Raw genomic sequence first — 13,599 nt, 5'->3', positions numbered from 1 at the left:
TTATTAATATCCCCTGTGCAGATTCATGTATGTAGGAGTTTGACACAGTCTGGTGGGGCCCATTGACACACTTTGGTTATCACAGCAGTAATGCATGCAACACTTAGCAGGGCAACGACAGTGAGTGCTGTCAGGTGGGGCCCCCTTAGGGAGGTTTCCTACTATCATTGGAACATTTGCACATTTTGAGCCACTGCCCCTGGTCTGGGGCCCCAAGCAGTTGCCTGCATATGCCTGTTGACAAACAGCGCCTCTGCTGACACTAGAAGGTTGTTTCCATGTACATCTGTTGAAGTTTCTCTGCGTCTTCTTAAACCCAATAGTCCAGACATCTATGCATGAAAATGAGGAACTTGTTTGGAAGCTAATTTCAGTACGCAACTTAAGGAAGTTTGTTGTGAAATTGGGAACCTTCAGTAGAAATATTCTAATGGTGGACTTTTGGGTTAAAGAGGAGAAATCTTGTTTCATAGATTCTGACATTTTCACTGAGGGTTTAACAGTTGATGTAGTTTATTTCTTCAATAAATCTTTTAGGAAACAACAACTAATGCCAGTGGGCTTCAAAATCCAATAAGATTTTGACAAGTATGCCTTTTTGTAACGGTATAACAAGACCCGGAAATGTCATTTTTATGTTTAAAATTATTTTCTTTTTTGCCCAACCTCTAGTTCCCCTCACCAAGCCCTCACTATTAATGAACAACTGGTTACCTCCATCCTGCACAGAGTCAACCCACACAAGGCCTCTGGCCCTGACAGGCTTAGAGGTAGGGTGCTCAAGGAATGCTCCACCCAGCTAGGTGGGGTTCTCACCAGACTGTTTCATTACCTTTTGGATTCTGGGTGTGTCCCCAACCAGTGGAAGGAATCCACTATAATCCCAATCCCAAAAAAGACACATGCTAAGGACCTTAAGGACTACAGACCGGTGGCCCTGACCTCTGTGTTGTGTAAATGTATGGAGAGAGTAGTGTGTGACCATCTGTCTAAAATGTTGTCTAACAAACTTGATCCCTACAATTTGCCTATAAAGCAAAACGTGGTGTAGAGGACGCAAGTCTCACACTTTTAGACACTATCACCAAACACCTTTACTCTGCACATCCCCACACTAGGATTTTATTCATGGATTTCTCCTCTGCTTTTAATACTGTACACACACAGACACTCTGTTGCGCCGCCTCTGGGACCTTAATGTCCACTCCACACTGGTTTTATGGCTAAAGAGTGTTTTACATGAAAGACCACAACAGGTGTTTTTAAATGGTTTTATTCCAGTAAATTGGTTTTAAACACAGGTCTTCCCCAGGGTTGTGTTTTATCTCCCATTCTTTTCTCTGTTTACACAAACAACATCTCCTGCAACAGTGCAGATGACGCAGATGCAGATGACATGGCCCTGGTTGCACAATTGACTGACACCACTGCCCTGACTCAATACCAGCAGGCAGTCAACAACCTGGTCCAGACAATTGGAGAAGACTCACTGGATCTCAACATCACAAAGACTAAGGAGTTGTGCTCCTTAGTCTGCCCCCAGGAGTTGTGTGGGGGCAGGGGAAAATCACCATCACCCCTCACAATCCAGGGTCAGCTTGTAGAGCAGGTTCTTTCTTTTAAATACCTGGGAACAGAGATTGACATCTGTCTCTCCTTTTCACAGCATGCTGATTCTGTCTACAAAAAAATCACAACAGAGACTCCACCTGATGAGGAAACTAAGGACTTTTAATGTCAGCAAACACAAAACCAAACTCTCCTGCATCGTTAACCAGGCCAGCAAAATTATCGGTTCACCACAAACTACCCTCTCTGAACTGTATAATCGCTCTGTGATCAGGAGAGCCACCCTGATCACAGAGGACCCCTCTCACCCCCTCCACCACTCCTTCCAGTTACTGCCATCAGGCAGACGCTACAAAGTCCCTCTGGCCCGGAAAAACATCTACAAAAAATCCAAAGACAGTCCCTCTTATACATCAGTCTGTCTGAACAATAATAAAACTCCTAATAACTTTATTTATATAGCACCTTTCAAAACACGGCTTTAAAATGAGTCAAAAGAACCCAAACACAGAAGAACATAAACATCAGAAAGAATATCGGCAACGCAAAATAACCAGAACAATAACCCAATCGCAAAAGAATCCATACAGCAAAATATCCAACACACATAACCAAACCATCACAAGACCCATTATGAGACCCATCATAAGCTCCATCAGAAGAGCCCAACAACACGAGCAGAAACCAAGAGGAGCAAAGATTTAACATGATGTAAGAAACTAAAAGAGCTAAAAGCAAATAAAAACAGATAGCAGCAATACAAGGGTAAAACCAATACAAGAGGTGAGAGCAAAAGAAACACGTAAATACATTATAATAATTATAGTATAGGCTAGTAAAATTAGAATTGGAACAAAAATAAGAGCCATATGAGCAATTCAAGGAAATAAAGCAGTAACTTTAGATGGAAGCATTAATAAAGACACAGTATAAACATACGGTATAATGTTTTACAATAGTCTACAATTCTACAATTCACTTAGCAGACGCTTTTATCCAAAGCAATGTACATCAGAGAGTAAGTACAACACAAGCAAGGATCTAGAAAAAAAAGGGAACAATGTCAGTAAGAGCAAACGATCAGCTTTGAGTCTGATTGGACACACAGGTGCTGACAGGAAGTGACCAGAGGCAAAGCACAACATTGACTGCAGTTCTTGAGAGCTCTGATCAGTATAGAAACCATCTTATAAGTCATCGTTATCAAACAAAAACCATCGTCACAACCATCATCATCATCAATGATATCGAGACCATCATCATTAAGTTAGTAGGTATTCATGAAAGAGCTGGGTCTTTAGCTTTTTCTTAAAGGTGCAGAGGGATAACTTTTATTGATATAGCACCTTTCAAGAGCAGAGTCACAAAGTGCTTTACAAAAGGAGGCTATAACTAGCCTAGTATATCATGACTGTAAATAATTATACAGTCTATGATATAGTTATACTGTATATAACTTTTTGGGGACTTCAGGGTTCCGTACAAACAAGATGCATGGTATGTTATAATATTATATTAAATCATGTTATGTTGTAGCTATAGTATAAAATATTAAATCTGAATTTGAAGAAGGACTTATTACCAGAGTAATAATATTCTAGTAAATTTTCTATTCAAAAGTACACTCAGTTTACTGCACATTGCACATATTGCACAACTTTTTCTTTAAATGTTATTTTATTTTATTTACCATTTTGTTTTGTACCTTTTGCACATTTTAGAATTTATTACTGTAAATATTATTCATCTTATTTTACCTAATTTTATTTTATCTATTTTACCTTATCTTATTTTACCTTATTTTACCTTATTTTGGTTGTATTGCACCGTGGGACGGAGACAAACGCAATATCGATTCCACTGTATGTCTGGCATATTTTGAAAATTGACAATAAAGTTGACTTTGACTTCTTGTACTAATTCAAAAATACCTGAACAAAACTAGCCTACTTATCTTCACCGTTTGTTATAACCATGATTTAATTAACATACTGTTTAGAAAGACTTTACATCTTTAATAACTAACTAAAAACATTTGGAACCTTAATGTTTACAGTCTACGATTTGAACATACGTTGACAGTCACGACAACGTACGCTGTCATGTTGTCATGGTAATGGCAGTGCTCATTACCATGACAGCACTACGTCACACAGCTTGTACCTGCCCCGTCGGCTCCTCCTGCATAACAAAAGCTTTACGAACCCGAAGTGACTCTCCCTCTTCGGTCTGAAGCGAGACACAAGGTAAGCTTAACACGGAGGCTTTTCAAGTCACATTTTAACACGGGAATAACGTTAAATAACCGAGTATTATCGACGGATGGGGCGTCTTTCCGAATGTATATTGATTACGGGGGGTTATTTGTAGTCTGCGTTGTTAATAAATAACTTCTTTAAACGGCGGGACGGCGCTACTTAAAGCTAACCGTCGGCTAACTGTCAATGGGTGTGGGTCGTGTTAGCATGCTAGGAAGCTAACGATGACTGGGAACATTCACGAGGGGGGGAAAGCTAGCTCACTGGCTCAAGCTAAAGTTGCCGGTGAACCTTTCTTTTAACGCTACTTTTATAAGGTTTGCTAGCTTTCTAGGCTAAGGGACTATTTTTAGATAATTAAAAGAGGCAGTAATCCAAGAAGTTAGCTGGCGTAGTTATATCGGACAACGTGCGAACGGCGTTCTGAAACGATGACGTCTCGTATGCATTAGCTTTAGATGCTAATGGCCGATTGTATTATAGTTTATAGTATGAGCTGGAAAATATGCATTATGAGCAGAAAATGGCACTTTTCTAGTCGCCCCCTTTTCTCTGATTTGAGGTCATTGGTTATACTGCTTTTTACAGCCCGACACTGTTGACTTCTGTGAAAGAAGTTTAAGCATGACCACGTATGCAAAACTTTTCCAGGACAAGGTGTTCAACCCCATTGATTTCTGGCAGCTGTTTGGAAACTGGTTGCACTCTTGAGCCCTGTGTTTTGTTTTAATTAAGTGTTGCACAGTTACAAACTTAATATATCAGTATTTCAATTCTTAAATAATTTTAGGAAGCTACTGTTAGTCACATGTTATGTTCTTTCCTGGTGACAACAGCCTACAGTCATGGCAGATGAGGATTTCACCACTGCGGATTCCGGGGCCTCCAATACTTACCCAATTCAGTGCTCTGCCTTGAGGAAGAACGGCCTTGTTATGATCAAAGGAAATCCCTGTAAGATCGTGGAAATGTCTACCTCTAAGACTGGCAAGCATGGGCATGCTAAGGTAAAACCTCCTCATGTGTTCTCTTAAGCAATGTGTGTGTGCGCGCGCCATGCTTAAGGCACATTCTCTGAAGTTACTTCAAATACATGGTTTCCCTGAGGCATGATCGTATCCCTTGGGGTTTTCTCAGGTTCACCTCGTTGGAATTCACCTGTTTACCCAGAAGAAGTTTGAAGATATCTGCCCCTCTACCCATAACATGGATGTCCCAAATGTAACAAGGAGAGACTATCAGGTGAGATGTCACTCTTTATTGTCTTCTTAAAACCCAGAGGCACTGTGGCTACAAGTTTGGTCCTAGGTCCTAGAAACCCATAATTATATCCCTGGGGCCGTTTTCACAAAGTCTCCTAAGCACTAAGAGTTGCTCCTAGTGACAAAATTCTAAAATAATTCTTAGAATTTCCCCTCAAAGTTAAGACTAGATCATTGTAAAGATAAAAGTTATTCACAAAGTGTCTTAGCCCTTAAGAGAGCTCCTAAGGTGTAAAACAGTTAGGATTAGTGAGGAGGACTTTTAGGAGAAAAATGGAGAAATGTTCTCCAAACAGAACAGGATAATAATAAATTTTTTATTTATAAGTGCCTTTCAAGACACACAAGGACACTGTACAACAATCAACATTTTAAAAACAGCGATGGATGATCAACAGAACAACAATCTTTTGACTCCAATTTGGCCGAACAGACAAATGTGATTTGTGCAGATATTTCAATCTATCTATGACATTATTCAGTGCAAAGTGAGGCATGTTGATTTTCTCTACATGTGGTTTCCTCCACAGGTGCAACCAATCACTAGGATAATAGTTTGTGGGTGCGTTCCAATTGTCCCTCCTATCTCCTTTCACTATCCACTTTACCTTAACCCCGGGGAAAACGTCATGAGGTTAAGGAAAGATGTTAGGAGAATTCATAAAGGACTTAGAGAAAGGCGATCTCGTTGCTCTGACAATCTGACCACATTTCCACTATGCGACAATTAAATGCGACGGGCCGGCGGAGGTTAATGACGTGGGACTGCCGTGTTGAAACTACAATGTTCCCAAAATGGACTACTAAAAGCGCCAAAACTTTCCCCTGTGCCTTCTTGCCGGTGAAGTAGTCCTAATTACCACAAGGTTGGGATTGAAATAAAAGCAATATAGGCTACAAGTAACAAAATTGAAACCATCACATTCCTGTCCACTCATAAATCAACATCAAAATAAGTATGATTGTATGAAATGAATTGTTACATTTATGCAAGATATAGCCTAGACATAATATTGTAAGCATACAAATGTACAACTGCACAAAGCATTCTTGAGTGAATGCAATATGTTGAATAAAACATCATCTGGCTAAAAATGTCTCTTACCCCTTCATCCCTTACATGATCTGAGCCCCTTTATGTCATCGTTAATGTTCGTGAACGGTCGGATGTGCGACTCGCTTTAAATGGTGCGGCCGCAAGGTATTGTGGGGCGGCATATCTCATCTCCTTTCGTAAAGGATGGTCCAGTGCTATCCTAAGCTAAAGGAGATTATATAAAGGAAGCATTGACCCACCTTTCCTTAGCTTTTATAGAATTCGAACGGCTCTTATCATGGCCATCCATCTTATTTCACTCAGTTAGGAACCTTCCGAAGCAAAAATGACAATTCGAACGCACCCTCAGTCTCTTTCTTGCTCAGAGTTGCCCTGAGAATGTTCCTAAATCACTCCTAAGATAAAAGTCCTCGTTCTGATTTTTTTAAGCTAAATTTATGAATACGGGGCCGGGTCTCTAGTAGGTGTTAATTCATTGTTAAGACCAGTAGTTCAGCCTTTTTCTATATTGCATTGGATTTCATTTATTTAACCTTATTTTATAGATTGAGTGTGAAGAAAAATGGTGTTTTAATTGCTAAGTGGGTGTGTCGCATGAGTCAGATGAGCTGTCTTTTTGGCAGTTGTGAAACAGTATACACCTTTTGAACTGGTTAAACAGGCTAAACAGGAGAAACAAAGAGTTGGTTTATTCCTAGGTAGAGAAAGCAGTGGTTGGGGGCAGTTTTGTTCATCCTCATTTGTTTTGAATGAGACGGGTGATGCAGACCAACACAGACAAAAACATATAAAGGTATCATGGTGTTTATGTGTTTCTTTTAATGACAGCAGTCAATATAACTGAACAATTATTTGAACTGTACATTGAACTAAACATTGGAACAGTTGGGGGGCGGGTCTAACACAATGAGTCTTATATACCGTGCCACTTAGAGGTACATACGTGTGATGAAGTTCAGTTGTGACTTTAAATCGAGCATGTGTGTACAGCAGGACTCACTCACTTACAGAAAAGCTTTTGCTCCTTGTTAGAGTTGATAATCATCAAATTTTTATGTTTTTTTTCTGCTCTTTGTCTGATGGAATTTGTAGGTATGTGATTTAGATGCAGAGGGTTTCCTGGCCCTGATGGATGATAATGGAGACACCAGAGAGGACCTCAAAGTGCCAGATAATGAAGTGGGCAAAGATATCAGGAAGAGATTCAGTAATGGTGAAACTTTTATGGTGAGTGTCTTTTACTTTCTCCTACTCTAGAAGTGTTGTACCCTTTAACTCTTGACTGCTTCTCTAGACAATAGTCCTGGCTGTCATTGGGACAGGTACTTTAGGTGTATCTTATATCTGTATTCAGATATAAATAATCTGTTTTGCCTGTTGCATTAATGCACTCAGAATCTCTCCTAACTTGGAGATACATTTACTGTTTCTAGGCCTGGACGATAAAACCATAACAATAATTATCGCGATATAATTTTGGTCAATATGAATATTAAACATTTTCGATAAAAGTTTGATAGATTTAAACCTGTAATTACACCATCCAACCACAGGGGAACCAAGGGGGGGGAGGGGAGGGGGGGGGGCTAGTGCTCCTTGAACGCACATTAAAGAGAAGAAGGAAAAAAACTACGAACAGCCAATCATGTCGCAGGGATATGGGTAGGTGGGCTTACAGACTTCAGGAGCGGAAAGGAAACTGCCGAAATTTAACAGTGAGGAGTTTAGTTGCTACATGAAGTCTGCTCGGTGTATAGGCTTTTATTGTGTTAGGGAACATCAACGTGCACCGCCCGTCATGTCGGGAATTTTTTTTTTGCTTCGGTGTGTAACTTTATTATTACCTGACCAAAGTGAAATACCGGAGAATGATAATCAGTTACAAGATGAAGTTTACTGTCAGTCATGTTTCAGGCCAGGCAAACAGTTGCTGAGTGCTCCGCTACCGGACACAACGCGCCCCAAGACAACGGGTGATACAACATGTTGAATCAACATGAACACAACTTGAATCAGCTTTAAACTGGACCATTTGACAACACAATTCTTACATGTCATATTAGTTTAACAAGCTAGACCTAGTTTACTTTTTTACTTTTAACAACTGAGTGGGTGAAAATAATTTTAAAAAGCCTTCTTGTTACTTCTTATTCCACTGAATGTATAGAAATATTTAGTTTGTTTGCTAGCTACGTCTCACATTCAGATTTGTAATGCAAAATAGGATGAATACACTATTTGTCAAAATATCTTTATATGCCCTGGGAATTCCCAAGGGATCCAGCTACATGTATTTAAAACAATTTATATAACTCAAGTAGGATTAGCTCCAGATGTAGCAGTGACAGCAAAACTAGGCACACACTAATGCATCAAAAAACATTTTTATATAATTAATATTCTTTACAGGTCCATTTTTCCAAATTAACAATTTTTCCTTTGTTACTCCTGTGTTGTTACTACTATAGGCTGCTAAAGGTTAAGAACAGAGTCTGCTTATTCCACTGTCCTATTTAGTATCAAAACAAGGTCCCCATTTCTCATGATCTAATCTCAAAATGCTCCAAAAAGCTTAATTTGAATGTTAAATTAGCTCAATTTTTCATTTATTGTAGTTGGGTTTGGTTTAATTTGTTCTGTGAATTTTCTTTTCTTCATTTAAGTGTTTTTTATTTTATTTTAATTGCTAACATGTTGTTGATGTAGTGATGAAGTGTTTTTTTTAATGCCGTCAAACAATATCTATCGATCTAGGCACCGGTATCAGGGGGAAAAAAACGATGCACAACCCCTTTATATAAGGCTGTCACGGTAAACACTGAAATGAATTAGAGATGGGAGGCAACTGCCAAACCGCACGCAACCGCAACTCATGTTCAGATGGAAACAATGGCAACTGCACTGGTACCTAAACCGCATGCAACTTCTCCCATTTGGGGAACATTTCGGCCTTCAGCCAAAAAAAAAGAAAAAAGATCCAGCTCTTTCAGACGATGCAATTTGTAAAATCTGCACCAAAAAGATCTCTGTGAATTGCATCCAATTATTGGTCTCACCTCGAACATAGTGACTGACCTGCAAGATTACTTTTATTGTGACTTTCCCTTATTTTATTATTTTCTTAACAACAACACAGTGACAGACAAGAACATTTACGCCACAGAACAGTGTGCATGCGAGCACTGTCCCAGAACTCAACTGGCCCAGAACTGAGTGAGGTCTGGACGTTCTTGATGTCAATGCAGCGCATCAGCCCACACGCTTTCTATCTCACTTGTCACGTTATGAATTCTGCCAAATTGCACTCTTCATATTTTTAAAAAACGAACTGTCTTGCGCTTTTTTTTTTTTAAGGTTAAAATGCTAAAGATGAAGTGATTCCGGTGTCAACAGTTGATGACGTGACGGAGCTTTTTTTTTTTTTTTTTTTTTTTTTAGATATTATTGCTGGCAGACCAGCTACTGACCCCTCATTCACAAACAAATTTGCGGTTGCGATAATACCACTTACCGCGTTATTGAGCCGTGACCCCTGGTGCAATAGCCGATCGGAGCTTATATTTTTCTTTCCCTTCTCAGGTGTCTGTGCTGAAAGCATTAAAAGACGAGGAAGTTGTCGGCACCAAAGTCTTGACTTCTTAAGTCCAGGACAGAGTTGGAGACCTCCCACTCCAATGATCCACTACGGCTTCGAAGCATCACCAAAGTTAATGGCCTTCACCCCACATCTACACAGTTTCCCTGCTGGTCAAATGAAATCTGGAAACTGGACTGGGTCAGCTTCATCAGCTGTACCTTAGGCTCAGGGCCGACTAGCATTCTCTTCAAACAGTGACCTTATCCACCCTTAGCCATCAAAGCTTCACTTTGCAGTGGTTACTGATATTATTCCAGGAATTTTAAAAATATTCCAGCAATTCATAACATTCTTTTTAGACAATGGAAATGTGTTCTTTTTTTTTTCTGTGTGCATTGCTTTTTAAAGTCATTCCTTTTTGTTCTTTTAAAGCTTGTTTACAGCTGAGATGCTGAACAATGCTTGCATCTTACATTCTCCCCCTTAATGTGTTATTTCTGCTGGCTGACATTAGACAAGAGCAGCTCCAGCTCTTGTAGACTTGACAAGAGAAAGATTTCTTGATGATGATGGAATATACATTTCTGCAACTCCAAACTCAAACATAAACACAAGCACACTTAGAATTGACTTTTATACACATGCCTTAGCAGTTGAATTAATGTAGAAGGCAACATTTGATTTACTGTGCATTTCAACCTCAGATCACACAACAAGATTTCTACTGCATCCAGCCAGGTTGCAATTCGATTAGCTTTTTGTAGCAGGGGAACACTGCCTTCTCAGCTGTTCTGGGGGCATAACAGGCCTAGGCAGGGGGGGTTGGGTGGGGCCACTTTCTCCTCTATGCTATCAAACTTTCTCTTTCACCCGAGGCCTTTGTCAGCTGAAAAAAGTATAGCAAAAGACTTTGTTAGAGCAAAAAACGTCAAACCTTTGCTATTATGGTCTTAAAACAATTTGTATTTGAAGCTTTGAAGAAAGCTAATATTTCATCACAATGCTGAACTCGATTTCTTAGAATGAAAGGGTGGAAACAGCTTCATAAGATGTTGCCACATCTTGGTCTCCATTCCAATATTGGTTATCAAGAGCTTATTATTGGAGATCTTGGTAACCAAACCATAGATGAGTGTTAAAAATTAGCTGTACTTTTGGTTGTGGGTTGAGGAAGGTGGTTGTAAAAAATCAATTGAGGGGTAGGGGTCTGTGCAGCTTGGGGGGGGGATGATTGTTACTAAATTATGATTGGTCGTAGTTATCTACGTTTACATACAGCCTAGAAACTTGTCGGGGAACATCGGGTATTTCAGGAAATCAGAATGCCTATTGGTTGCTGTAGAATCTGCATTCACATGCAGGTAGTCAGTTTCCTCTCTTACCTCCCTCAAAATACAAACCGTAAAACTATTTGAAGTGTATTAGCAATATCTTTGAAGCGCTGCAGTCTGAGCTTTTTCATTTTCTATTCCTTGGGTTTTCTATCTGACCATTTGGACTGACAGTGTAAAAAGGAGGACCGACTCTTCAGAAGAAGCCTAATTAAGTTATTGTTCCGCTGTGCAAATTACTTAGATTCTTTTTTGAATTTTTTTTATTATGGCTTTAGATTTCAGCCTAAAGGGCCTTCAAGGAGCTATATGATCTTAACTCCTCCTACACCTCTGTCATAGCAATACTTTCCCTATTACAACATCTGTTCATGAACGTGTGCTCTTTGTAAAAAAAACAAAAACGTAGAAACCGAATCAACACAAGGCCAAGAGTATGGGATACCTGCTTTATGGGATAAAGGAATTTCTGCAAGACAGAGAAATCCCTTTATCTCATACAGCGGGTGAGGGAGGTGTTTACATGATGTTTGTGACGTCAGATTATTGCCTAGAGTTGACAATAACCAGATTACTTAATTTGTGAAATCACAGTGCTTGTTATGTTAACATAGAAATGTATTGCTGTATGTCTATCTTGCAAGGAGTGCTCTGTGCAACAGCAGCCGGTCTGTTATTTTTGTTCTGACTTCAGTCCACTTAAAAGTATTTTTTAATTCCATCAAGACACCAAAGTAATTCACTGAATGTTATCTTACTACATTTCCTTTGTTTCACATCATTCCATTTTCTTAAACGTGCTGTATTGTCCTGAATAACACCAAGTCAGGAGCTTTGGCTTTCTAACCAACGCTCAGATTTTCACCAGTAGTACAACAGCACAACACAAGTACTTTGGAGCCGTTATACTGTAAACTGTTTACTAAATGTAAATCTCATTCTCAGTTTTTATATCTTTAAGTAGAGCAGATAAGCATTAGACCAGCAAACTCATTCTGTAAGGAAGCAGTATTGTAGAAACTTGTCTTCTGGCTGACAATCAGAGGCAAACTGGAGCACGTGGTGACACTTTGATGTCCTGCTTGTCTTCAGAAACACATGAATCATCTCTCAAACTGATCCCGAAGTGTGTTCAAGTTAACCCGTCGTATGCAATTTGAAGAAATGCTGCAAATATATTAAACTAGTTGCAGTTAACACTTTTTTTGTTGCAAACATGCCATTATGTAAACAAGTATGCTTCTGTAACACATAGCTAGCCCCTCAGTGTAATGTCAAACTATCCCCCCCCCTTCCATCTCCACAGTTGTAAACGAAGATAACAGTCTTCCTTAAGCCATATGTATGACAGGCTGTGACATGTCTCTAACACGGCCTGGCAGAATATTAACCCTTTTCTTACCCACTGTTTTTTTTCCAATTATTAAGCTCCTCTGGCCGCTTCAGACGTAGCTATTATTACAATTGCGTCTTGTCGTTGATCCCCTTAAACATGGAGAAAGAATACAGGAATTTCCTCTTGATATAATTAAAAAGAAAAATGTTTACAATATTGGAGAGATGGCCCTGTCCTTGTTGGTTTCACATAGATTCTTGATGGCAAATAATCTCAGGGCTTCAAAGAAAGTGTTAGGAGACGTGTTACTTTAACCACGTTGACAGTGAAAATAATAACATGAGAATCAAGTTGTTTAATTACCATCTTTTTTTGTAGAATTTCTAGTTTTTTTCTTTTCAGTCATCTTCTCTGGCACCTCCATCAGAAACCTCTCATTTTCTCTCAACTCTGCTACATTATTTGTCTTGCAAGGAACTGTTAAATTTGTATGTTAAAACCACCTGTATTGTATTGTGTTAAAACAGGGAAAAGGTGAATTTGTAATTCTGTATCCTTTGTTTTTGCTAGTGAACGTTTTTAGGATGTTTCACAGATTGGCACAGGTCTCTTCTTCCTTTTGATATTTGTTAGAAACAGTTTATTTGGGGAATTTGACCTTGAGCCTCTTCTGATGCATAAAGATAAAATACATGGGCTTCTTTCTTCTCTATTCTAATTAAAGTATGGCTGCTGCCTCGAAAAAATCACAATTGTCTGTGTATGTTTGTCCAGATTCAACTAGCTCCTTTGTTCTTATTCTGTTTCGATGAAGAGTTATTTGAACCTGCTCATTTCCTCTTTTGAAGTAAAGGTATGGATTAAGTTAAGATCTGTTACCGTAACACTTGAAATAAAAGCTCATCCCAATTTAAGCCCACTCCCTTTTATCTGGTGTTGCTGCACGGTTTTGACTTACAAATGCAGCTCTTAATTAGAGGCCTTGATGCATTTAGTGTTAAAATAGTTTGAGGAGCAAAAGCAGCACAAAAAATAAAGATGCTTTACGAAACCTGTCCAAAATAGACAGAATAATGCATGTCTGTGCAGGCCATGAAACAGGTTTGTATGCTGTTTTACAGAGCAAGATCAAATTAGAGATTAATTTAATACGTTTCTTGATATCCTACATGCATATTCTTTCCTGCGTACATTTACAATTTCATAGTC

At 39.1% G+C, this 13,599-nt stretch overlaps 1 protein-coding gene across 1 annotated transcript; it reads left to right on the top strand.

Annotated features, from left to right (window-relative positions):
* Nucleotides 1-3,700: 3,700 nt before the first annotated feature.
* On the top strand, nt 3,701-13,136 carry eif5a2 (eukaryotic translation initiation factor 5A2). Its single transcript, XM_061063868.1, has 5 exons — nt 3,701-3,815; nt 4,664-4,834; nt 4,965-5,069; nt 7,239-7,373; nt 9,726-13,136. The coding sequence occupies exons 2-5, from the start codon at nt 4,673-4,675 to the stop codon at nt 9,786-9,788; spliced, it is 465 nt and encodes a 154-aa protein (XP_060919851.1). The 5' UTR covers nt 3,701-3,815; nt 4,664-4,672; the 3' UTR covers nt 9,789-13,136.
* The last annotated feature ends 463 nt before the right edge of the window (nt 13,137-13,599 follow it).

Source organism: Labrus mixtus, chromosome 18 (assembly GCF_963584025.1).
Source record: "Labrus mixtus chromosome 18, fLabMix1.1, whole genome shotgun sequence".
Classification (NCBI taxonomy): Eukaryota; Metazoa; Chordata; class Actinopteri; order Labriformes; family Labridae; genus Labrus; species Labrus mixtus.
The sequence above is the reverse complement of the archived record's forward strand: the minus strand, read 5'-3'. Positions and strand labels throughout refer to the sequence as shown.